General features: G+C 36.4%; 3 protein-coding genes across 4 annotated transcripts; 2 read left to right on the forward strand and 1 right to left on the reverse strand.

Moving 5' to 3' along the window:
• LOC142622388 (putative disease resistance protein At4g27220) lies at nucleotides 1-25,062 on the forward strand. 2 transcript variants are annotated; one of them, XR_012841899.1, is made up of 6 exons: nucleotides 1-71; nucleotides 239-303; nucleotides 392-449; nucleotides 19,035-22,004; nucleotides 22,396-22,765; nucleotides 24,951-25,062. XR_012841899.1 is itself a non-coding variant. In XM_075795844.1 (5 exons), exon 4 carries the CDS (start codon nucleotides 19,037-19,039, stop codon nucleotides 21,959-21,961), a length of 2,925 nt encoding a protein of 974 aa, XP_075651959.1. In that variant the 5' UTR covers nucleotides 1-71; nucleotides 239-303; nucleotides 392-449; nucleotides 19,035-19,036; the 3' UTR covers nucleotides 21,962-22,004; nucleotides 22,396-22,949. The 2 variants fall into 2 exon arrangements, 1 of the variants encoding a protein (XP_075651959.1); XM_075795844.1 differs by lacking the exon at nucleotides 24,951-25,062 and having other exon boundaries at nucleotides 22,396-22,949.
• On the reverse strand, nucleotides 10,943-11,869 carry LOC142636989 (uncharacterized). The gene is made up of 2 exons (XM_075811286.1): nucleotides 11,482-11,869; nucleotides 10,943-11,322 (listed from the first exon to the last, which is right to left on the reverse strand). Exons 1-2 carry the CDS (start codon nucleotides 11,867-11,869, stop codon nucleotides 10,943-10,945), a joined length of 768 nt encoding a protein of 255 aa, XP_075667401.1.
• LOC142622389 (pentatricopeptide repeat-containing protein At3g62890-like) lies at nucleotides 24,334-27,644 on the forward strand. The gene is made up of 3 exons (XM_075795845.1): nucleotides 24,334-26,643; nucleotides 26,735-27,016; nucleotides 27,146-27,644. The coding sequence occupies exon 1, from the start codon at nucleotides 24,412-24,414 to the stop codon at nucleotides 26,317-26,319; it is 1,908 nt and encodes a 635-aa protein (XP_075651960.1). The 5' UTR covers nucleotides 24,334-24,411; the 3' UTR covers nucleotides 26,320-26,643; nucleotides 26,735-27,016; nucleotides 27,146-27,644.
• The last annotated feature ends 6 nt before the right edge of the window (nucleotides 27,645-27,650 follow it).

Consider the following 27,650-nt stretch of genomic DNA (forward strand, 5'->3'; position numbering starts at 1 on the left):
GTCTTTATACTTTTTGTCAATGACTAGAGAAGCAGGACTTTATACTTTGTCAGTGGCTTGGTAGAGTAGCAGTAAGTTCCAGATCTTCTTCCTGGTACTCAAAGAAAAAAAAAATGTCCTTCTTAATTTGTGATTTCCTTGAGCTGTACTAAAGAGGCGAGTTTTCATAATTGTAACTTTGCGGTTCTATGACTCCGGTGGGGACAAAACTTACCCTGTCTAGTCTTTGCTTTGTCAGTGGCTTATAAGGGGAGCTGGAAGTTCCATATCTCTTTGTTGGTGATTTTCTTGAGCTGCAGTAAGGTAGTTTCATAATTTTAAGTTTTTAACACTGCTCTATTGTTACTGGAGGGCCAAAACTTTATGGTCTAGTACTTTTTCTTGGAATTAGGTAAGGGGAGCCGGAATTGCATATCTCATTGTTGGTGATTTTCTTGAGCTGTTCTAAGGTTAGTCTTCTTTATCCCCATATACTATTCTCTCATTCATGGTTAGGTTTATGCATTTGGAACTTGGAATAGACTGCTTAAAGCTTATTAAATTACTCTATACATATATGCCCTCTCTCTTTGATAGGGAAAATGAATAAGCTGTATGCCATTTGGGTGTTCAATTCGGCCAGGATTAAACTGTCCATTATTAAACTGTTTTTTTTATAATTTATTTTTTTATAATGAAATAAAATAATTTAAGAAGGTAATAGTTAGCTGGTATAGTTTCTCAACGTTCTATTAGAAAATGAAATTGAACCATTAAATGCGTTTTCTGTTATAGGTGTTACTTGTTGACTGTGATTTGATACCGTTAATACTTACTAATATCATACCAAATGCTATTTACCACATCAAAACTTACTTTAATAACTTACTTTATCAATTTTAGCACATCATTTCAAAATACGCACTACATCACATACTCTATTTTAAAATTACACCACATTAAAATAATAATAATAATAAATTCAAATATATTAAAAAGTTAACAAAAACAAATACCAATTCAATCCAAGCACCACCGTCTATCACCCCCACATCTCCATACCACTACCATCAAAACCCACCACCAGAGACACCAAAACCATGAAAAGCTAGAAGTTTGTCCTCAAAACGAAAACCATGAAAACCCACCAATTTGTAAAGAAAAAGCTTGCTTCTTTTTCTGCCACATGTTCATCTTATGGGCAACACTTACTTTCACGTAGGGCTATTCACGGGTCAGGCTTGTGCCCAACCTGGACTCGACCTGAATAATTCGGGTGGATGAAAAACCAAAACTGACCCAAATGATTTGGTCGGATCTTTCAGTTCGGGTCTCGTTGGTTTCAAGTTGTATTGGGTCGGTCTCAAGTTTTATCATCAGGGCCGATATTTGGCTAGATTCATTGAGATCTAGCCTAGATTTTGTTGGATAACGGCAAGATCTCATGGGATCTAGACTAGATCTCGACAGATCTCGATGAGGTCTCATCGGATTTGGTCCAAAATGCTTAAAATCGCTAGAATGAGTGTGAAGCTTATGGGCAGGTCGGGTTTCATGGGTTTTGAAAGGGAAAACTGACAGCCAACCCACTAGGGTCGGGTTAGAGAGTTTGGAACCTGCGTCTGACCACCGAAGTTATTGGATTGGGTGGCGGTGGATTGGACTTGGGCGGGTTGGGTAGGTGGGCGGGCTGCTTGAACTCCCCTACTTTCACGGAAGTGAACTTCTTCAGCCAGCAACAGTGACCAAGGCTCAAGTACTCTACCCAATTACAATGTAATCCCAAAAATACATGAAAAACTAAGCAGAATTACAAGTTAATTAATTCGGCATAGAATTGAGACAACAAAATCATGGATATAACGAAAATTAATTGACATTTTATATATATCATGTTTACATTTTCATTAATATTTTTTATAATTAAAAAAAAAAGAAAAGAGTTTCATAAATAACCTTGCGGTTTCAAAAGTTACACACATACGCACACATATATTTATACTACCTTGTAACTCCATGTATATGCATGGGTACATTTTAAAATATGCAATTATATGCATTTTATAATTCCAACATAAGCCAAATATAGTTATTATTATATTTTGTTAACTCTTAAAAAAGCATTGTAAGAATATTCTTTAGTAAAAAATACAAATTGTTCATGCTTCTGTATTTTATTTTAGAAAAAAAAATAGAGGAAATAGTATTCCCCAGAAACTGAGTTAAAAAACTTAACTTTTAATAACTTACCACGAATAGGTATAGAGCCTTGAGACAAAGGATGAGATATATCAAACACTTGCTTAAAAGGAAACAACTTGAAACAATCAAGATGAGTGTGACTAGAAGCACCACAATGGTGACAAACATGAGTAGTTTTAGCATTACTAGATTTCCTAGGTGGGTGTTTAGATTTGGAGGTTGACAAAGACATCAACTTAGCACAATTTGGCCTAATATGACCAACAACATGATAATGATGACAAGTGGGACAAATTCATATTTTCTTGTAGCCTAGGAGAGGATTTAGACATAGGTTTTTAGAAATTTCAGAGTCGACATAATTTTTTTTACCTTTGTCTATCCTAGCTATATTAGCCTTCAACTCTTCTTCATTATTCTTTTTAAATGGAGGAATATAAAAAAAAATTAAAAAAAAAAGTATCTTTTGAGTTAGGCTCATCAATAGGCTTGACACTAATTAATTTTTCTACTTCAACTTTAAATTCAATTAGTTGCTCTACCTAGCTTTTAATTTTATCCACTTGAGATGAAATTTTATTTTTCAAAGTTTCATTTAATTTATTGGCTTCATCCAATTTTACAATCAATTCACCTTTTTCAAGTTTGATCTCCTCAAGTTTTGCCTCTAATTTTGTTTTCTTTTAAGAGGTCTGAAAAAATAATTTATAAAGCTTATTATAAGCTTCTTGAAGGTCATCATCATCATTCATTACATTCATTAAATTAACTAATTACCCAAGTTGATTAATTAGTCCAAATTACATGCAAATTAAGGTACAATAAAATCACCAAACTAAATTAAATGTAACGAAAAATAAATTTGACATGGTAATTTGATCAAGATGGGAAAAATCATTGTAGGCAAAACCCTACTGGATGAATTTTAGGTTATCACTCCCGAATAATCCACTAACAATAATAGAAGTTACAAATACAAAGAATCTTACACTATCCCAAAGTACCTACCTACAATAAAACCTTAGCTACAATCCCCAGTTGGACTACTTATTGTAATAGACCTTTCCTTTGCACAAATATCCTATTTATGACTAACAACACAACAACTCTTTTGATTGTTGTAGCTGATTTTTGCAACAGTTTTACACAAAACCCCAATAAAATCTTCAATTGTTAGTACTAGAGATTTTGCTTATTTTTACTCACAGGTTCAATAAGTCAATGCTAGAGTTTTAATATGAAATGCCTTAGGTTTTCTATCACAACCACCTTATTTTAATAGGAGCTTAATGGGCTTTTAAATAGCTCTCCAACTAGGTTAAATAACCCATAAAAAATAGGCACCTAAATAAAATGTTGCTAGCTAAAAATAAAATTCCAGTAACTCAATAGATTGAGAGATATCGAGATCTAGTAAGTCTCGATAGATTGACAGGTATCAAAAGGTATCTAAGTCCTGTTCTGACATCTTTTCTTGATCAGTTTCTTAAGCAATCTTGTGTTTTCAATAATATCACTTGTTTAGTCAACCGAAATATTCTTGAACACACTAGAAACTAAGACTCAATTACTAACATGGGTTTTGCCAATACATAAATATATGACCCTTACAAACACAAAACAAGACATTATCCATGACACACCAAATAAGCAAAAAATCAAAGATCACAAATCTTGAGCTTCCGCGTAATGAAGAAAAAGATGTGTCACATTCTCCCCGATTTTGCACATTAAGCACCATTCTATGATGATTATCCCTTATTGTCGAAGGTTTCTTGTAGAGTTGTAGTCAAGTTCTTAGCTAGGTGTATGAAAAAAGCCACACTTGGTAGAACATGAGCTTCCAAATTCTCTGCCTAGGAAATGGGTTCTTATCTCCTCTCAGTGTCTTATAATAACCCTTCACTTGGAAGCCTTGAAACTTCAACGGGATCCATTCCAATTTGTCTTCCTCCCCATTAGGTAATTTCTTAGTATGTGTATATATATATCCTCCATTAATTAAAACATATGTTCTAGTTCACAATCTTGCACCTCTCTAATGTATAATGGATTCCAATAAAAGCTCCCATTTGTGTTATATATATAATATCCGTAACCACGGTGTCTTTGTCCCAGACAAAAGGAAAGAGGCTAAGATATCTCTCCTTAAGGAGGTGGGATCTTATACACCAGCATATAAGACCTATGTCTCACTGAGTGCATACAAGAATTTCCCCTCCTTAAAGAGTGGTCTTATCATTCCTCAAATCATGCCAAAAACGTATTCTAGCATTGTCACCAACAACAAATCAGATAAAAGTGAGAAGTTGTTCCATCTTCTTCAAATCTTATTCCACAAGCCCACACTATAAGGCCCTTTTGCGGTTTGACCTCAACAAAGCCACCACTAGAGAAAGCCCCTTTGTATTCTCCATGCCTTTTGCCACTCCTGTACAAGGAAGTCAATACCGTACCGGAGATTATACCGGTTTAGCCACCGCTACGATATATTTCGGGTATCAGTCAATACCGGTATACCATTTCGGGTTTATCGCTATTTTATATATATATATATATATATATATATATATATATATATATATATATATATAAAACTAACAGTAAATGTGAATTTCAGTATTACCTACTTAAAAAATATATTTATATATTAATAGTATATATTAATTACATGTTTATAAATTTAATTATTTGATAATAACCCATATAAAATCTTACAAATGCAAATTTCATACCTATTTCAATATGCCACAGCCCATTTTTTATTAAAAAACTTAGAGTCTCAGCTCAATTACAACCGTAAAAAAAAAAAAAAAAAATGTTACAAGTTTTAAAAAGAAAAAGAAAAAGTGAAGTGGGGGTGGAGAAAGTTGTTAGTAAAACCGAAAAATGAATTAATCCATTTGGTATTTGATTGATGGGCATGGGTGATAAAACCAAAGACTGTTGCTTTTTCAATCTTTACAAGTTCCAATGTTTTTTTTTCTTTCAAATTTTTACGAGTTCAACCAATTTTTCTGCTACATGCACAGTATTGACTGACTTATCATGTCTTACTCCATCAACATTATTTATTTTCATTTCACTTGTTTTCATCTCTCTCTCTCTCTCTCTCTCTCTCTCTGTGTTCAACTCTACTTAGCAACACCATTAAGCATCATCTTTGCCAATGTGAAGCTTAGAAAATGATGGCTTAAGGAGGAAAAAGATACAAGGAAGGCCATATTCGACGCGAGGAGGAGAGAGATAGTCACTATGATGGCGTTTTTGGGTCGTTTGGTGTAATTTCAATTCCGGCCCGGTAATCATTATTCGGCCGAAATCCAGTATGTATAGCGGTATAGCCGAAACAACGCCGGTATAGCCAGTATTTAAGCCGGCATGAAATTACTATGTTTCAGTACCGGTTTAGCCACCGGAACGGAAAATTTCGGCCATACCAGCTGGTACGGTACAAATTAACTACCTTGCTCCTGTAGCCGTAGGCAACAAAATTAAAGATAAGAAAAGTGAAAATAAAGTGATAAACTACTTTTAATAAGGGTAAGGTTATAAGTTTAAGACTCACTTGGTGCATGTGTAACTTTAAAAAAAAAAAAAAAAAAAAAAAAAAGAGAAGGTGCATGTGTAACTTATGTATTATAAAAAGGGTAATAAGTTTCTCCCTTTTTGATAAGTACAATTTCTTCCTGCCAACCAATCTCTTTTTCATCCTCTCAATATGATCAATTGATAATGTCCAAGATGTGCCTTGCCTTGAAGCAAGTTCCCAGAGGCAAACCCAAATATTTCATAGGAAAGGAGGAAACACGACAGCCATGATGATTGCTTTAAAATTCATAAAAACTTCAACCCTTCTCCAATTGGCACAATTTCACTTTCATTCTCATCGATCCTCAAACTTGATACTGCCTTAAAACAAATAAGGATACATCTCAAATAGCAAAGTTGAGTTGGGCTTGCATCATAGAAAATGGGTGTATTGTCAACAAAAATAATCATAGTTACATCCCTAATAAAATTAATAAAAAAAAAAAAGATAGACAATAGTATGAATAACTTTTTTTCCCCCTAAAATACCCAGTTGATTATATTAGAATAGATGGAAGAAATAAAATGCTAGTTGCTTGGAAAATATTTAGTGTGTAATGAGGACAAAAGAAAATAGGGGATAATTTTGGATTTGACCAAACAAATTTTAACCTCTAGGATTCAATTTGGATTAAAATTCTCAAATGCTTTATGGAAGACTAGCCTCATCACCAGGGGCGGAGCTAGGACTTAGAGTTAAGGGGGGTGACTTTACTGTTGGATATGTGCGGCAGTTCTGGCCTCTGGCTCTGCTGCTTAACTAATTGCTAAGGCATTTTTTTTTTTTTTTGTGGTTTTGATGTGTGCATTGTTACTAGGTGAGGACAAAATTATTTTATCTAAAATTTTTTAAAGAGTTAGGTTGTTTATTTTGGGTAAAATTGGTTGATTGAACTTAATTGTTTTTAGTTTTATTATTGGAAATTTTTGTTGTTGGACTAATTTTTTGGGCTTGTACCTATAAATTTTTTTTTTATGGCCTTTAGAAAGAGGAAAATGCTGGAGTTACAATTTTTTTTTAACAAATTATTGATGTGGTGAGTGGTTATTGGTAAGTAAAAAAGTGATATAAGTGGTAGGTCTAGATGCAAACCAATAAGAATTTACTACCTCAACAGTTTGTAAAAATGTTGTAAAAAAGTTTGTGAGTATAGCATTACTTTTAAAAGAATCAATGATATTATTAAGGGCGGCAAAGTGTAATTTTATCGAACGAAATTGCTAAAATTAGTAGTTATATGTATAATACTATTTTTTATAAATAAAATTAGGGGGGGCCACTGCCCCCCAATACCCAAGTCTACCTCCGTCCATGCTCATCACACGTGTTTTGCACATGCGATAAGGCTTTTTTTTTTTTTTTTTTTTTTGTGCGGAGCAATTAGAGAAAGAGAGATAAAGAGAAAGACAAATGGAAAGAGAAACAATATAATGAAATTTACTAAAAACAATGGTATGTTCATACCTTCGTAATTGAGTTTTGAGTAATTGTCTTCCTTTGAAATTAGTGGAAATATGGGAATAGATGTTCAGGATTGATTTTTTTTTTTTTATTAAAGAATTTGAAGAAGAGAGAGAAGATGAAAAAGATGGGAGAGACATATCAAATGAAGAACATAGAAAAAAAAAATGTATGTATAACTATAGTAGGAAAAATTACTATTTTTTAAAATGTAGCTAAAATTTAGGAGTTTTTAAATTACTAATTTTACACTAGCCTCTGACTATGCGCTCATGCTCGTTTTTTGTTTCTTTTTCATTTTTCATTTTTGCACGTGTTCAACTCTATCAAAAATAAACCCAAGTTCATATAATCTATAGTATAAAAAAGAAGTTAGAAGGTGTAAGGAGAGGTGGTGCCTAATTTTATGGGATATAGAGAAATGTGGTGAAAAAAAAAGTTTTTTTATTATTATTTTAAATTTACCTAAAATTTAGGAGTTTTATTTAGACTCCACATCTTAGTCTATGGCTTAAATAGAGTCCATGGCTTAGAGTCCATGGCTTAAATGGCTTGAAGGATCCTTAAATAATAGAAGTATAGAGTATAGATACTTTTTTTTGAAGGAAACGATAGTAGACTTTTTTTTTGTGGTTAAAAGGAACTTCATTCAGAAACTAACCGGCCTCTAAAACAAAGGTTACAATGTGATCATACATCATTTCAGCCAAATCAAGGTTGAGAAGGAGAGCTACATCAGAAGGGGGTTCAAGCTAAATGATAAAATCTTGACTAAGGAGTGCACCTCGTTTAGCAAGGGCGTCGGCACATTTATTCGCCTCTCTATAACAATGTTTAATCTTAACTAGGGGAATGTCTTTCAAAAACTTCCTACAATTAGCCACCAAAACATTGATACCATTAGGATGATCCAGCTCCTTCTTCATAAGATCCACAACCAATTTTGAGTCAAGCTCAATTTCAACCGCTGGAATTTTTAGAGTAAGACACAAGCGTATGCCATCACGAAGTGCCCAAAGTTCTGCAGCAACACTTATTGTAGACCCGATTGCTTGTGCAAATCCCTTGACCCATTCACCCTTATCATTTCGAATTAAACTACCCTCGCCAGCCAGACTAGGGTTACCCAACAAAGATCCATCTGTATTCAACTTGAACCAGCTAAGAGGAGGCTGGTGCCAATGAATCTGAATTCTTATTTTGGCTCTAATCTGCTTCCCATTAATTCCTAGGTGCAGGAACTCAGCTGGTTTGGCTACAGCTTCAGCTTTGGGATCCTTTTGGAGGTGGGGTCTTCCAAAGACTACATTGTTGCGATGAAGCTAGATAGTCCATAAAGCGAAAGGGAAGAGGATACCCCACTCCATACTCGAAAAGCTGCTAGATTTGGAACTTTAACTGTGGATCGGTGGAGAAAAAGAGTACCAATACATTTGCGCCATAGGGCAGTCTCTTAAGGTGTGTATAATTGTTTCAGGAGCATTGTTGCATATAGGACAAAGAAAAGGAACATCCATATCTCTCTTTGCAAGAATGGCCCAGACTGGTATGCTGTGATGACAGCATTGCCAGAGAAAATGCTTGATCTTCAGAAGGGATTGTACTTTCCACACCCAATCTCCTCGAATATCTGATTCACCTTACTATTGACATCCAAGTTTGCAAGGCAATAATCCTCCTTAAGCTTGAACTCACCATTAGGAGAGGAGAACCAAGAGAGCCGATCCTCACTATGGTTTGAGAAAGGGAAAGGGGTTGCTTTAACTTCCAAAAGAATGGAGGCAGGGAGTACAAAGGATAATCCCTCCCATTTCCATCCCAAGAAGCTAGCAATGCCCATCACCTTAAGATTCTCTTCACCTCTGTTCAGTGGTCCAGAATTCAGACTTCTCAAATGCCCTTTGTTCAGCCACTTGTCAAACCAAAGAGATAAAGAGTTATCCTTCCCTGTTATCCACTTAGAGCCTTTTGAAAAAATCTCCTCCCCTTTTCTAAGACCAGCCCAAGTATGTGAGCACGATGTAAGTGTTGTTGCGCTCCTAAAATTTCTACGTTGAGCTCAGTATTTGTTTTGCAAGACTCTTACCCATAAGGAGGATTTTTTCGAGTGGAACCTTCAGTTAAGTTTAGCTAGAAAGGCCTTATTTTTTGGCTTGGTTGCTTGAATACTTAGCCCACCTTCCTCTTTTGCTTTTGTAATTTTGTTCCAGCCTATGATATAGGCTTTTTTCTTATTCTCAGAAGAACCCCAGAAACAATTCCTGTTCAGCTTGTCTATTCCCTGAAGAATTTTAGGAGGTAGAGTCGTGCATTGCATCACATAGTTAGGAATAATGGAGGTGACCTATTGAGTAAGGACAACTCTACCCGCAGGAGATAGAAGGTTGGCTTTCTTGCTCTGAATACGGTCCAAAATAAAGCCAAAATCTTGCTGAGAACCTCTATGCTTAATGGGACATCCCAGGTATTTCCTAAGGGAAGGGGTAGATCTAAATCCCAGCACATCACATAGCTCGGTCCTTGTATTCTGATCTACATTGGGAGAGAAGAAGACATGAGACTTCTTGCCATTAATTTTTTGCCTCAAAAGCTCACAAAAGGAGTCCAAAACTTCCTTAATGGAAACACAATTTTTCCGATCAGCTTTGGCGAACAACATGAGGTCATCAGCAAAAAAACACATGAGAGAAAGTTGGACCCCTTTGAGAAGCTTTAATTGGATTCCAAAGATTCTCCCGACATTTACCCTCATTCAAAGCCCCAAGGACTTCCATACATAAGATGAAAAGGTAAGGCGATAGAAGGTCGCCTTGACGCGGCCCTCTTGAAGGTTGAAAAGCATCCAGGGCCCCCCCATTAAAAAGAATAGAGATTGAGGTGGTGGTGACGCAGCTCATGATTAGGGAAATCAACTGATCAAGGAAGTTGAAAAGTTTCAAGGTATCTCTAATGAAACTCCATTCAAGGCGATCATAAGCCTTTTACAAGTCGAGTTTTATTGCCATAACACCTGTTTTGCCCTTTTTCTTTGACATCGTGTGGATTAACTCTTGAACTATAATAGCATTATCTAAACCCTTTCTTCTTGGGACAAAGCTGCTTGGAGCGGAGAAACTAACTTAGGCAAAAAGGGGCAGATCCTGTTAACAATAGTCTTTGGTCACAATCTTGTAGATCGTATTACACAAGCTAATTGGCCGGTAGTTGGACAGACTCAGGGCTTCTGCATTTAGGAATGAGGGTAATGAGGGTTTGGTTCATATGGTCTGGAATTACCCTTGAAGAGAAAACCCTTTTAACCTCCTCTCTCACAGAGTCGCCAACAATCAGCCAGAAACGCTGAAAAAAACCCCCATGGAAACCGTCAGGGCCAGGTGCTTCAAAGGGTTTAAGCACCCAAAGGCCCTCGGAGATCTCCTTATCTGTGATCGGAGTGTTCAAAATGAGATTAGCTTCTGCATTAAAACAAGTATTCCAAGTAAAGGGGTCCCATACAGCCAAAAAAGAACTGTTCTGACCCGAGGTGAAAAGATCCGAGAAACCTTGCCTGATAAACTCCACAATCTCAATTTCACCATTCAGCCAATTGCCCATTTTGTCCTTCATACAGAGAATTTTATTACGCTTCCGGTGCACAAGGGCTGAAGTATGGTAAAAAGAAGTATTTCTATCTCCCTCTACCAACCAAAGGATCCGAGCCTTCATAGCCTAGAATTCCTCTTCGATTTTGGCCACCTCAGCATAATCCAATCTCAGCTTACTTTCTAAATCAACCAGGAAAGCATTGGGTCTTAGAGACATACTTTCTTGAATCCCCTTAAGTTTGGCTATGATCCTTCTTTTCCTATGAAAAAGGCTACCAAAAGGATTCTTGTTCCAGTTGCTTACCTTGGAAGAGAAAGTTGACAAAGCCTGTTGCAGAGAGGGGGTATTATTCCAAGCTTCCCTTACCACCCTTGGAAAGCTTGGATCCGAAAACCACATAGCTTGGAATCGGAAAGGCTTGGGGAATTGAAGACCCCCCTGTTTCTCAAAACATAGTTTAATGGGGCAGTGATCCGAGTGAGTGTTTTCTAGGTGAAGAACAACTGCTTCAGAAAATAGGGAATTCCATTCAGCATTCACAAAAACTCTATCGATTCTCTCTTGGACCAATTGCGAAAAAGGGCGGTGGTTGGACCAGGTAAAGCGTGGCCCTGAAAACCCAATGTTGATCATTCTACAATTGTTCAAGCAATCCTAGAAACAAAGGGCTCCACTTATGTTGACCGAACACCCATCAAACTTATCTTCCCCCATAAGCACTTCGTTAAAGTCTCCTGCTATAACCCAGGGCATGGAATGAAGGGTAGCCACAGACTCTAGATTTTCCCAAAGCAGCCGTCTCTCAGCATACCTCGGGCTAGCATAAATGGCTGAAAGAAGCCAGGGAGGTTTCGCTGTGGACGTGACAATCAAATGAACTTCTTGCTCAGTGGAAGCTAATTTAGCAATCTCAAATTGGTCAAAGTCCCAAAGAACCCACAACCCTCTAAGCAGGCCAATAGAATACGCAAAGATTGCCTCATCAAGGTTTATTCTATCCGAGATCCTCTTAGCTCTCTCACCACTAACTTTGGTCTCACCAATGACCATAATAGTAGGGGAGTGCCTTTGAATTTGATTATTAACAATATCGCAAAAGTGGGGTTTAGGGCCCCACGACAATTCCAAATTAACACATTCATAATTAAAATACAAAGGAAGGAAACAAAGTACAACTAGCAAGGGGGCAAAGGAACATCACCTCTTTGATCAACTTGCATGCCTGCCTCAGCTGATTCCACTACATCACTTAGGCTAGTCCTATTACTCCCCTACAAATGATCTTAACTGTCCAAGAAGCATGCCTCTCCTTCCTCATCTGGCTTCCCCATTTTCTTAGCTCGTAGGGATGGGTCAATTCTCTTGAGTAACCCTTTGGGGATTTTAAGAGTATCTGTCTCCATACTACAGCTAGTATTGCCTTCACTGGAGGAGTGGCAATTGGAAATTTTTTACAGGGGCCGCCGCTCATAGGTTTGACAAAGATGATCTTGCTTCTCATAAATCTTGTCATCGTTCTTGTCAATGGTGGAAGCTCTTCTCGTCTCTATCTCTCTCATGGATTCCGTTACTTCCCGGTCACCATCGACAGATTTGGAACGTAGACCCACCGGTGAAGATTTCTCCAAAAGAGATCCTCTAGTTTAAATCCTTCAAAGATCATCACTGGGTTCGAATCACCTAAAGATTTCATCTCCAAACTTCGGATTGGCTTGACCTCAAACAGCTTAGAATTAATTTTTTTCTACTCAAGGGGAGGATTTTGGCGTGTAATTTTCTGCCCGAACTGCCTTTCTGGGTTGTCAATGCTTTCTGACTCCTTCTTATGTTTTTACTCTTAGGGGCACGGCCACTTATTTTGGTCAGCTGGGTATTATGGCTTGAGATCTTCTCTAATCGTGACGCATCATGCCCTTCGGCAGCTATAGGAGATTGGTGAATATTTACTGCCTCTAGGCCTATTGCAGAGAATCCCATTGATGGGCTCGAAACACTGATGAGCCTGACCGGGTTATGGTCAACATAACTAGAATGGGCTAGAGTTTCAATGTCTTTTACCCCCTTTTTTTCCAAATTTCCTTTTACGTGTAGCAATGACCCAAGGCCCAAAGGGGTTTTCGTCAGGTCCAACTTTCTCATTTGTCTCTTCCTGTGCCATTTGATTCTTCGTTCTGGTGTCTTGCTCCGTGCCGGCGTCTTTTTGTGTTTGCTCTGGTTTTTGAATTTTGTAAGGACAACCTTCAGCTTTATGCCCCACCCTTCCACAAGCGAAACAAAGCGAGTTGTTGCCTTCGTATTGAACTATTTTCCTGATCACTCTAACTCTAATAGTTTTAACTATAGGTTCATCAAGATTTATTTGAACACAGAGTTGCGCAAACCGCCCCCTAGCCTCCATTGCTGTGTGGGTGTCCACTTTAAGGACAAGACCTATGGCTCTACCGATGTTCCAAAGGACTGACTCTTCATAATATTCTATGGGTAGCTCCGGTAAATGAATCCAAACGGTGACTGCGGAAAGATTTGCTGACGACGGTATGAAGTTGGGTTCCCATCATCTAATGGAAAGATAATGCCCACCCACAAACCATGGGCCATTCTTCAAGACTCTCGAATGATCCTCCATCTGTGAAAACTTGATGAGAAAGAAATCATGGCCGAGACCGACACAATCCATCTTCCCCTCAGGCTACCATAGGCTTGTTAGACGTGAGACTACGAAATGATAGCCTATCGTTTTACCGAAAAGCTTGACAATAATGGCATTGTTCTAGGCAGCTCGGATTCTTGCTTTCCTTGGAAGTAGGCCTTCTTCTTCATGGTCGGACTCCACTTCAGTCTCCATGCTATTTTCAAAGGCAAAAGCTTACTCATATGCACCAAGAATAAGCCCAAGAAGCTTTTCTTTATAGGAACCTCCTTCCCCCATGGAGTCTTGAAGGAGTGGTTCTGATGGGTTTTTATCTTGGTTATTCTCCTTAACTTTCTTCATGCTCCTCTGTAATTCCTCGTCATCTTCCCTAGACCTAACGGCGGACTCACTTGTCATGCTCGTAAGGTCTTTACAGCTCTACTTACTACTTTACATTAATCATTAATGCATCTTTCTATCACTCACTGTTTCTCTATTCTCCTCCTGCCATAATAATAATAACGATAGTAGACTTTATCAATTGAAAATACACTATTCAATGGAGAAAGAGAAAAGAGGGGGCATTAAACAATAACATCATCATTCTCTTTTACAACTATCAAGTGCTAGAGTAACACGAATATAATAAAAGGAACACTAAAAAATACATTAAAAAAAACTTTCACAAATCAAATTAATATCCTCAAGAATCCATGCGACTTCTAGTGGGCAAATTCTTTTCAAATTCAGGCTCTGAGTTTTCATATTGTGAAAGGGGTTGGAGACCAACCTCGACCGCGGGATGCATTGAATGCTTTTGTTCTTCACTGATAGCTTTCCTCTTGTAATAAGCTTCAGTAGCATTTTCTAAACTTTTTTCAGCACCTCATTTTTTTTGTGGTGACACCAAGGGAGAAGGAATTATCTGTTGGAATTTTTCCACTACTTCTAAACATACATTTCCAAGTCCTTAAGGAAGACTTGGTACAGCCCAATTTCTCTTCATGAACAGTTGGAATCATTGCCATATATTCATCCTTATCCAATTCAAAAATTTCCTTGACATATATGGATGAACTTACCAACTTATCTCCTAATACTGAGTCTGTTGTTGTGAAAAAGCTACTTCTTCTGATTTAACAGACATCACTTCTTTTTCAACATGAGAGAGACGAAAGCGTTTCCACATCTCCTCCAAGGACGCATCCATTTTCGAAGATTACTCAATTTGAAGAAAGATATTAATTGTTGCAAGAATGGGAGGTATAGAGAAGGGAGATTAGCAAGGAATCCTTACAACAACAGGTATCACCGAATGGATAAGGGGGATGGGAGATCAAACAAAGAACAAAAATCCCCTATGACAATCTGGTATCACAGATTGGAAGAGTTTGGATCTTGCGTGAAAAGACACAAGTTGGGGCTTCGACTTTTCAAGACCTAAGGGTGTCTAGGAGTGAGAAGTTTTTTTATCGTAGTATAGATACTTACATCTTCTAAATAGATTAAGTTGAGGGTACTTAATTTGCATATGAAAAATTAGGAATCCAAAGAAGGAAAATCCCTTAAATAGTAGTAAGATAGATTAAACAATGACGACTCTGCGAACTAAAGACTCGGGCTTATTCTATCAATATCGACTAAAACAACTCTACCAATCCCATGCAAAAGAAGCCCCCATTACTACACATCTCCTAAGTGGGAACCAAGCACGTAATGCACTACATATCACTCCTAGTATCCTACATGCATTCTGATGACCCACAACCCAAATTCATCTATGTATGTATCACAAAATCACTGGTGACATACTAGTATAATTTTTCTCTAAAGTTTATAATTCGCGTGGTGAATACGTGCTTGAGCTACTTAAATTCGTTTGGAAAAACGACCTTTGAGTTACTTTTATTTTATATTTGAAACATTAATATAAATAACAAATTATCATTACTTGCTTTATTACTCAGATGAAAAAAAGAAGTAACTTTTTCCATAAAAAAAAATTAAGGGTAAATTATATGAATGGTCTTCAACCTTTACACCTTATGTCAATTTGGTCTTTAACCTTTCAACGATGTGTCAATTTGATTTCTGCTATTAACTCTTGAACGGAAATTACTAACATGTCTAACGGACTAAATAAAAAAAATTATTTCTCTGCAACGTAAGCGGACATCTCAAATGCCACCTCATAATACAAAATCCAAAGATCAAAATGGAATCATGCCTCTGCCTCAACAAATCAAACCAAACCCCAAAATCACAAATTCAAACCATTGTAATGCACACAGAGAATAAGAACAAATGCTCTTCTTCTTCATTTTTGGTAAAATGGAACAAATGCTCAAAAGCTTATATTCCAATCAACAAATTAAACAAAATCTAGTCCCAACACAAACTCCAAGACCACAAATTCAAAGTAGACAATCACATCAACACATTTCCACACACATAGCACAAAAGCTCAATTTCAACCAATGCCCAATTCAACCCAATACCAAAATCTCCCATCTTTGTGCCAAATCAGTAAAATCCCGCATCACAAATATCCAAAACAAAACCGCAATAAAAAATAGCAACAGAGAGAGAGAGAGAGAGTCCTCACCAGAGCCGCCGGTCCTCGCCATCTACATCCTTCGTTATCGACCAAAATGTGAAGAGGCTGTTTTGGGTTGTGGTTTTGAGTGATGAGGGATGGTGTGATTATCTAATGAGAGAGTTGGGGATTTTTAGGGCCCGTTTGGTTTAAAGATAGCTCAGTTTTCAAAACTCATAACTCAGTTATCAATTTTTGAAAACACCTATTTGTTGTTTCTTGTTTCCATCACTCTAACTCAAATTTTTGAGTTTTGAGTGATGGAAACAAATGTTGAAAACCAAGCCAAACATAAAATTTTTTGTGGGACCCACGTGTTTTGAGAACTCAGTTATGAAAAATGAGTGATATGATCCAAAAACCCACTCATCCAAACAGGCTCTTAAACTTTGATCTCAAATAGGACTTGCGAGAGGCAAGGCATGCTTCTATTTTGTTCTTTGTTTTGTTTTTTTTTTTTTTTTTTATAAATGTAATATGATGTAGCATTCCAGGTGTCCACCTACATGCCAAAGAAATAATTTTTTATTCAATCCGTTAGACACGTCAGCAAATTCTGTCAAAGCAAGGCTGGCCCTAGGCCTAGGCCATGGCCTAAGGCCCCCTAACATGGAAAGGCCCCCAAATATGGGGCAGTAAGTGTTTTTTTTTTTTCAATTAAAAAAAATATGAGTTAAGTGTACATTTTTTCCGAAGGCCTAAGATATTATTTGACACACAAAGGCCTAAGATATTAGAGTAATGCTAGTATGTTACAGGTTTTATTATAAAGTCCTATAAATTAACATGTCACCAATCACATGAAATAATTGAATACTCATTTATTCTTTTGTTGAAGTGTCACCTCATTATCATATCAGTTAATAAGTTTTTTGTAATAAAATTTATAGTAAGTTTAGTATTTTCTCCACAAAAAATATATATATATTTATATGAATTAATAGAAATACAACCTAATATGATTGGTGTCACTTAGACAGCATAATAAATGGATGTTTGAATAAATATTTTTTTTAATTGGTGATATGCTAGTTTGTAAAACCTATATAGTAAGTATCATTAGCTCACTTTGGGTGAATTATCCATATTAATAAATATGAATTAGTAATAAATTTGAAATAAAAAAATATAATAAAAAATAAACTAAAAACTGTATTATTGAAGTGATATTTAGATCTAAAAGACCCCTTTATAATTTTCGTCTTAGGCCTCAAATTATCTTGGGCCGACCTTGTGTCCAAGAGTTAACAGTAGGGAATAAATTGATACAACAACAAATGGTTAAGGATCAAATTGACACAATTTAAAGGTTATGGACCAAATTGACACAAGGTGTAAAGATTACAAACCATTTATGTAATCTATTCAAAAATAAATTATAAGCCCATGTATGGGTAATCTTCATTGATGAAAAGAGTCTCATCTGTAAAGTCTTTTTTCTAAGATTGTGAAATACTGTTGCTTTGAATTTGTAGTTAATCTTGTGAGTTTGTCCATTAATATTTCATGTTAAATATTAGCATTGATATATCATATTGAATATGCTAGTGTGGATGTAGAAGCAGAAGCATAAAGTATAGAACACAATAACACACGAGAGTTACTTGGTTCAGCCTAATGGCCTACTTCTACGGAGGAAACCATAAAGGGCTACATCAATAATATATTATGGTGTAGTATAAATCCTGTTTTACAATGAATCATAACATGTGTATATATAGTAGAGTAAACTCTAGAGTAATAGATTTTTAGTACAAGTAGGAGACTTGGCTTTCACACAAAGTAAAATTAGGCTTGGGCCTATGCTAACGAGCTAATATATCTCCAAGTCGAAATTGATCTACTAGTGAATAAGTTGGAGTACACAAATATCAAAAAGACCCTCCAAGCCTAATCTACTCAATGTACTTGAGCCCTCCAAACTCCAGCTACTAATGGACTTCTCAGAGTTTTGTCTTCACTAGTTATCCAGATCTCACAATACCGTTCAATTGCATCCGCCAAGCCTCACTAGCTTATTTTGGCAAATCCCAAATGCTTCCCAAGCTCCAAAACACTCTCTACACTTTGAATAAGTGTGAGTTGTGTTTGGGTACAAATCTCCTCTCAAGGTATAACAATGGGAGAGGGAAAAGAGAAGAGACTACTAAGGAATTGTCACTCAAGGATGAGTAGCTCTCTCTAACAAGGATGGGTGTGTTGTAGAAACCTCTCTAAGGTTTTCTACTGAATAGTCTCCTTACAATTTCGTAGGTAATTAGGGTATATATAATATGGGTGAAGGGTATAAGAGTCACACTTAAAATCCTCCAAGCAGAGAGCTTCATGGGTCACTTCACGACATGGCCTGAGTCACGAAATGACTCGTGAAATACAGCCTTACACTTGACTCTTCAGCTTCCAGCACGTGCTTCTCATGTGACTTTTGTGGGTTGCACCACTCGTGAGACAATTTGCGAGATCAACTTCTTAAGCAATCTTCACCAACTTAAAACTAAACTCAATACAATAAAATTCCATAAAACACAAGGAAATAAATTAATGCAATTACAACACTTTTTGTCATGGAATAAGCCAACATAAATATTATATGAAAAACTATATATTAACAAAAAATATATTAGAGTATAGTACAAATCTTGTGTTACAATGAACCATAACATGTGTATATATAGTAGATTAAACCTTAGACTAATAGACTTCTAGTACAAATAGAAAACTTGGCTTACACACAAAATAGAATTAGGCTTGGACCTATGCTAATGGGCTAATATATCCCTAATACATCTCTAACATTTGTATTTTAATCTTGTGAGTTCGTCCACTAACATTTCAGTGGAATCTAGTTGGCATCTTTTGACCAACCGTGCCCTTGTTTGTGTTGTTAACTACAATTTAATCCTGCTTTCGTTGAACTAAAAAGTTAGTCTTCATTTTGCATTTTGAATTTCTGTCAATGTCTTAAATTTTATTTTGTTGTACCACAGGTATGTTGGGAACAGATGCAGTTGCAGCTGAGGTGTACAAAGATGGGAGACAGATTGTCAATAACATAAATCAGACTGTTAATTATGCGCATGACCTGAAGAAACACTATAAAAGGTTAACAGATATTGCAGAGAAGCTATCTGCTAGAAAGGAAGATATAGTGGCTGAAGCAAACAAATATAAGACGAAACAGTTCACAAGAGAATGCCAAGTTTGGATGTCTACAGTCACGAAGAGAGAAGAAGATGTGCAAGAACTGAAAACCAAGTACGAGAAAGTACAAGGTGAAAAGGGGATATTGAGGTTTCTTCATCATCATTTACGTGCAGATCTTAGCAAAAGCATGGCAGAGAAGTGCGATGAACTACAAAACCTCTTGTTAGAGGCAAAATTTGAGAGGGAAATGATGGTTGAGAAATCGCCAGAACGTGTGAGAATTATGCATGCACCCAAAATAGAAGACAAGCCATCACTCCACTGCGTTGTTGAAGACATATTGAGCCTCCTAAGAGATGGGAATGTAAAAAAAATTGGACTTTGGGGAATGGTAGGAATCGGGAAAACAACAATAATGCAGAACTTAAATGACAATGAAGATATTGCTAGAATGTTTGATATTGTCATATGGGTTCGTGTATCACAGGATTGGAGTGTAGAAAAGTTGCAACATGTAATTATAGATCGGCTAAAATTGAATACGGAAGGCATCACTAACGTTGATGAAGTTGCTTGGAGAATATATATGGAGTTGGAATGCAAGAGGTATCTACTTCTTTTGGATGAAGTTTGGGACATTCTGGATCTAAAAAAGATAGGTATCTATGGCAACCAAAAGGATAGCAAGGTGGTATTGGCGACTAGATATCATCAGATTTGTCATAAAATGGATGCGTTGATTATAATGAAACGAATGTCTGAAGTTGATGCATGGAAAATGTTTAAGGAAATAGTCGGTCAAAATATAAATATTTCAGGTGTTGAACCAATAGCCAAGCTAGTTGTTCGTGAGTGTGCTGGTTTGCCGCTCTTAATAGATAGGGTAGCAACCACCTTCAAATTTAAGGATAACGTCCACCTGTGGCGTGATGGATTAATTCGTTTGCGAAGATGGCGCAGTATCAAAGTCCAAGGCATGGATGAATTTATTGAGTGTCTAAAGTTTTGTTACGAAGATTTAGATGCTGAAAATAAAAAAATTTGCTTTTTGTACACTGCATTATATCCTGAAGACTATGACATATATATAGATTATTTGTTGGAATGTTGGAAAGCTGAAGGTTTTATTCATGATGCCGATGATTTTAAAGTTGCACGTGGTAAAGGGCATACAATATTGGATGAACTTATCAAAGTATCTTTGCTAGAGAGGAGCAAGAAGATGAATCATGTAAGTATGAACAAAGTGTTGCGGAATATGGCCCTTAAAATTTCTTCCCAAAGCGAAGATTTTAAGATTTTGGTGAAAACCCAAGAGGAGCTACAAGAGCCCCCCAATGAGAAAGAATGGCAGCAGGTAAATCGAATCTCCTTGATGGATAGCAAATTGTGCATTTTACCAGAATTGCCAGATTGCAACAATCTTAAAACATTGCTGCTGCAAAAAAATAATGACCTGAAAGTGATTCCTCATAGATTCTTTAGATGCATGCAAAATCTAGTAGTTCTAGACTTGCACGGCACTGGAATTGCGGCATTACCATCATCTGTGTCTTGCTTGACGTGTTTAAGAGCATTGTATCTGAATTCTTGCATCAATATAATGGGGCTTAATTACTTAGAAGAACTAAAGCATCTTGAAGTGCTTGATATTCGACGAACTGGGATAAATCATTTACCAATTCAAATTGGATATTTGATTCAGTTGAAGTGTTTACGTATGTCCTTCTCAAATTTTGGCCCGGAAACTAGGGATGTTGAATTTCATCAAAATGTCTTTTCAAATCTTTCTTTATTGGAAGAACTAAGAATTGATGTAGATCCAAACAATGGAAGCTGGGAGGGAGTGGTAAAGTCTATTACAGAGGAGGTGGCTACCTTGAAATGTTTGACTTCTCTTTCAATTGTCTTTCCCGATGTGGACTGCCTTAAGAGTTTTATCTCGACAAGCCCATTTTGGAAGGAAACGCACTTCACATTCCACTTTTCTGTTGGTTATCATGGCTCATCAAGCTTTCATATTCAAGATTGTTTTGAATACCAAATCAGGAAGTGTTTCAAGCTTGCAAATGGTGAAGGTGTACATCCTGCAATTTCAGAGGTTCTTGCAAATTCTGAAACATTTGAATTGATTGGTCATAAAGGAGCTTCAAGATTATCAGATTTTGGTATTGGAAATATCAATAAAATGCGAGGTTGTTTAATTGAAGGCTGCGATGATATTGAAACAATTATTGATGGTGATAGCGAAAGAAGAAGTGCATTAGAAAACTTGGAAAAGATGTACATAAATAATGTCCCAAAATTAGAAAGCATATGGGAAGGTCCAGTACATAGTGGAAGCCTAGCTAAACTAACAAGTTTAACTTTAATGAAATGTCCGAAGTTGAAAAAAATATTCTGCTATGGTGTGATTAAAGAACTCTGTAGACTTCAACACTTGAGAATTGAAGGAAGTCTTGAAATCGAAGAGATAATTACAAAATTTGAGAATAATGAGTTTGAACCCAAGGTGCTTCCCAAACTGAAAACGCTAGAGCTCTATGATCTTCCAAAATTGGAAAGCATTTGTACTGATGACTCATTGGAGTGGCCAGCTTTAGAGAATATTAAGATATCCATGTGCCAATCGTTGACAAGATTGCCTTTCAACTGTGAGAACGGAGTCGATTTGAGATGTATTGAATGCCAACAATTATGGTGGAGTGCGTTGGTATGGAATGAAGATACTATTGAACAAAGATTACGGTCTATATGCATTTTCAACTAGTATTTCGGCTTCAGATTTCTTCACGGTAACTCTTTTGTATAAGGTAATGGTAGAAATGTTTGTTCCATCAACTTTTTTGGTTTGTGAGATTTAAAATTTTCGTGTTCTTCCTTTTCAAGATATCATATGAATATGAGTCTATCAATTATCTTGACATGTGTGATTGTTTAGTATATGTGATGCATGAATGTTAGAAAGAAACCTTTGTTATGGGTGGTCATGATTGTCTCAAATTTGTAATGAAAACTTTTGAACTTTTAAATTATACTATTAAAGGGATAGCCAAAACTACCTTAGGTATTTTATCAATGATGATATTGTGAATAATGGAAAATTTTCTCTTATGGAAAATGTTGCTTCCATAAAGCATTTAAGAAGGTTATGTATGTTGGATTTGGAAGCATGGTTTGACTAACAACTTTAACTTTATGCAGATGTCCAAAGTTGATTGAATAGCTTGAATTGAATAATGTCCTGAAATCTGAGAGAATACTATGGGTTGGAAACTGGTGTGCTTTCAAGTCTAAAGATGCTTTGTGCTTTCTGATCTTCTAAGAGCAAAAAGCGCTTGGATCAATGACTCATTGAAGTGGCCAACTTTAGAGAGAATTAAGATATCCGTGTGCTAGTTATTGATAAGATTGTGCTTCAACAATGAGAATCCAATCAATTGGAGATGTGCTGAAGGCCATCAGTCATGGTGGAGTGCGTTGGTTGGCAAGAGATGCCATTGAACAAAGATAGTCTATATGCATGTTCAACTAACCATTCTTCTTCGCAGCATTTCTTCTATGTAAGCTAGTGGTATAAATGCTTTCTCCATCAACTTTTGGTTTGCTAGATTTAAAATTTTTATTATGTCCTTTCCGATATAACATATGATTATTGTGAGTTTGTTTATTATCTTAATATGTGTGATTATTTAGTATTTATGATACATGAATGTTAGATTCAAACCTTCCTTATTGGAGTTAATGATTGTCTCAAATCTTTTGTGAATTTTTTTTAACATTTTAAATTATGCCATTTAGATGGTAATCTGCCTTTACTAAGTTTTGGGTAGCCGTTAGCAAAAAATAAAATAAAATTGGGCAGCCAAACCTACCCTTTTCTCATATTTCTAAGCTGTTTAGAAAAGATCGAAATTTTGATAGTTCATGATCGCCTAATTTTGCCACAACTTCGTCTTGCATATTATTTAAACTAGTCACAGACTTGCGCAATGCGTGGAAAAATATAATATGATTATTTTTTATTGGATAATTATTAAATTAATATATTAGATTGTAAATTTTAAAAAAATCAATATTTGTTATTTGAATTTATATTTTAAATTAGAAGTTTTTTGTAGTGTAACAAAATATATTTTGTAGTTAGGTATTATATATAGTGAGATATGTATGAAAACACAATGCAATATATAATTTTTTTTTTTTTTAAATTGATAGTGTGGGGGAATTATTAGACTAAGTTGTAACTATGTATATTTTATTTATTACTATACAGATGTATGTGATTCAATTCTTATAGATATATTTTTTTTCCAAAACATAGATCCATGTCTCTTTCTTCCTCACAATTGAAACTAAGGGTGTGTCTAGATACCGCTTATTTTGTTAAAAACTGAAAATACTGCAACAAAATAATTTTTAAATGTGTGAATAGTGTCATGAAAACCATTTTTAATGAAAATTTTGTTGAACAAAGAAATTTATGGGTCCTGTGAACAGTGCACGGGACCCACTAGAAAAGCAAAAAAGCGCCAATGCACGTTCTCAAAAAAGAAAAGAAAAACACTGAAACGCAAAGGTTGGGTCTGTTTCAACTGTACCCAAAGGGGTACTAAGTGAAAAAATAAATAAAGATAACTATGCAATAGATAATTATCAATAAATCATATATGATAAAGTGGAAATATAAAATAAAATAAAATGCAAAAAGAAAAAGTTCCTTAAATTTCTATATATAAAAACATTAATAGCATAATAATGCTCTAAAGTAAATTATATTTTATTTTATTATCTTTTTGGTATTTTCAGTAAAGATGATCAACTAAGCAAAGTAAAATTTTACCAAAAAAGTTCAAATTAACAAATTGTTAGACTTGTTTTTCACAATAATTATTCAATTAGTTAATTGTGCATAATAAGATACCATGTTCATGAGTTTTTATTTCCCCCTCTTTTTCCTACAAAATTTGGATTACACATTTGATCCTTTACTTTCGTAATTGCAAATTTCTTTTCTATACCAAGAAGAAATATAAAGAAAAAAAATTATTAAAATAAAAGAAGAAGAAAATATAGTAAATGTTGATGATAAGGAAGAAATATATAATTGAAAGATGATGAACATGCCGAGCAATTCACATCTTAAACCCGCCACTTCTTACCCACCAAACTTTCAAAATCTCTGGTAAGATTAGAACAGAGCGATTTTGCTTTGCATTTATGTTTGCAAAGAGACCCAAACCCCTCCTTTCGTTCCCAAAACAACAACTCTCAAATCCTCACTTCTTCTTCTCAACACCTACTACACTTCACACGCCTCTGTCTTCTCTGCCACCACGCCCTTCCATCAACCAAACCAAGCAAGCCCACGCTCAAATCATCGTCTCCGGCCTTGGCGCCAATGCCAGCTTCACGGGTCATCTCCTCGCCTCTCTTGCTCTCTCCCCATCAACCCCATTTGCCTATTCACTCTCCATTTTTCAAACAATCCAATACCCATCTCTTTTCGCCTCCAATAACATGATCCGGTGCCTCGCCAAGAGCGAGTCGCCTCGTGAATCGGTTGTACTTTACTCGTGTATTCTGGGAAGGAATTTGATACCCAATAACCATACTTATACGTTTTTGTTGCAAGCTTGTAGTAAAGCTTTGGCTATATGTGAAGGGACTCAGGTTCATACCCATGTGGTGAAACTTGGTTTCTGTGAGGATGTGTTTGTTAGGAATGCTTTGATTCATTTGTATTCTGCTTGTTGTAGGGTAGAATGTTCAAAACGGGTGTTCGAGGAGAATGGCCATTGTCGAGATGTTGTTACTTGGAATTCAATGCTAGCTGGGTTTGTAAGAGATGGGCGGATTGGTGATGCGGAGAAAGTGTTTGATGAAATTCCTGAAAGAGATGTTATCTCGTGGAGCACAATGATTATGGGTTATGTGCAAAATGGACAGTTGGAAGAAGGGTTGGAGTGCTTTAAGGAGATGAGAGAGAAGGGGTTGAGGCCGAATGAAGCCATATTGGTCACAGTGCTCTCAGCATCGGCCCAAATGGGTTTGCTTGAAAATGGTAGATTAGTTCATTCCATTGTAGATTCTTTGAATTTTCCGATGACTGTTTCCCTTGGTACAGCGCTGGTTGACATGTATGCAAAATGTGGGTGCATTGAACAGTCTAAACTCTTGTTCCACAATATGCCCCGGAGAGATATTTCATCATGGAATGCCATGATTTGTGGGTTGGCCTCACATGGCCTTGGAAAGGAAGCACTTGCATTTTTTGAAAGGTTCATAAATGAAGGTTTTCATCCAGTGAGTGTGACTTTCATTGGGGTCTTGAATGCCTGTAGCAGGGCAGGTTTGGTCAGTGAGGGCAGGCATTATTTCAAGCTAATGACAGAAAAGTATGATATTGAGCTGGAGATGGAGCATTACGGGTGCATGGTTGATCTATTGAGCCGTGCTGGATTTGTTGATGAAGCTGTGGAATTGATTGAGAAGATGCAAGCTCCGCCAGATCCGGTATTGTGGGCAACATTGCTTGGTGCTTGTAAGATTCATGGATCTGTAGAACTGGGTGAAAAGATTGGAAATAAGTTAATACAATTGGATCCAACCTATGACGGGCATTATGTTCAATTAGCCAGTATATATGCCAAAGCAAGGAAATGGGAAGATGTGGTTCGAGTTCGGAGATTAATGGTGGAGCAAAACACTAATAAAGTTGCAGGTTGGAGTTTGATTGAAGCACAGGGCAGAGTTCATCAATTTGTTGCAGGGGATAGAGAGCATGAGCGTTCTTTGGAGATCTACAAAATGCTTGAAACAATTGGAACTCGAATAGCAGAAGCTGGTTACTCTCCAAAGATTTCATCTGTATTGCATGATATTGGGGAAGAAGAAAAAGAGAATGTAGTTAAAGAGCATAGTGAGAGGCTGGCAAGTGCTTATGGTATGTTAGTAACAAAGGTTGGGGATTGCATTCGAATCATGAAGAATTTGAGGGTTTGTGAGGATTGTCATGAGGCGAGCAAGACGATTTCCAAGGTGTTCGAGAGAGAAATTATAGTGAGAGATTATAGCAGATTTCATCATTTCAAGGAGGGAAAATGTTCTTGCCTTGATTATTGGTAATGCTTAACTTTAAACCATCAAGAGATCTATTTGATCTTCTGATTTTTCTGGAAGCTTTCACTGATAAATTACCGATGCTGAGCGGGATAATCATCCAGTTCTATTAGCTGCTGTTGTTGTTGCTGCTGCAAGAAGCAATTTGTGTCCACCTTCCTTGCAAACTCTTCTGGAGGATGTGCCTGAGTTAGGGATTCTGATAATATTTCCAGAAGTAGGAAGCTGAAGCATGATGTAACTCTGGAGGTAAATGAACTCATTCATGATATTGCCACTTGCCTTGAAGAGATTACTGGGCAAGAAGTAGAGCGCATTCATCAAAATGAGGTAATATTAACTTTAGGAAGTTCAAGAACAGTCTTGGAATTTCTTTGCATCACAAAGGTGAAAAAGAAATCATCTCGGATGTTTGTTGCAGAGGGTGCTCCAAGGTATCATCAGGGACATCTTCTTCCAAAAAAATTGGTCACAAGAGGTCTAAACCACACTAATCACTGAATCTGCAGTTTTTGCCATGATTTCCCATGCAAACATGGCTATAGGTGCAGCACTTGCTGTCATGGCTAATGGCAGGGTTACAGCATATTAGCGCCTGTTGGGTTGAATATGGTTGCACTTGCAGCTCATAGGCCCTGTGATGCTAATTGACTAGTTGATTCTTCCCAGTGGATTATTACTTTATGAGATATTTCCTGATCAGGTAAGAAAGAAAAATAATTTGAGTTTTCTTCTGTAGTTCGGGGCTTATAATAATTGATCCTGAATATTTACTTGACATGTCCAGCATCATCTCTTAATACATAGATTAATTACGCTCTATTACTTGCAGGCATATGAGGGTTAAAACTTGCTCTTCTTAATGTCAATTGCAATTTGAGATAGTACAAAATTTCTTCAAATTTAGCTATCAATGCTTTTCTACAACCAGGTTTTTTCGCTGTAAGAGGTACCGCCCCATGCAAGAAAGTATTTAGAAGTGGAGGGACATTGGACTCGGGGCAAGACTAGAAAGTCGATTTAGATGGTTTGTCCATTTGCATGGATGACCAACGACTACACCAACGAGGAGTATATGATTTCTAGAGAATTTCCCTACCTTTAAGTCATTAACTGACCTGTATTTGTGATTTTTGGCATGAAGAGATGTGAAATGTTGTGTTGATATATTAATCTCTTTCATAAGAAGTATGCTCATCATTCATTGAGTGGGCAATGAAATCATATATATGTGTGTAAATTTAAATGTTAGCTTTCTTTTCTTCTTTTTTGCCACAACTCTCCCTCTCATGTGGACAAATATACGGGGTGTCCTAGTAGCTTAGATGATGAAAAAT

The sequence above is a fragment of the Castanea sativa genome, chromosome 1, assembly GCF_040712315.1.
Source record: "Castanea sativa cultivar Marrone di Chiusa Pesio chromosome 1, ASM4071231v1".
Lineage (NCBI taxonomy): Eukaryota > Viridiplantae > Streptophyta > Magnoliopsida > Fagales > Fagaceae > Castanea > Castanea sativa.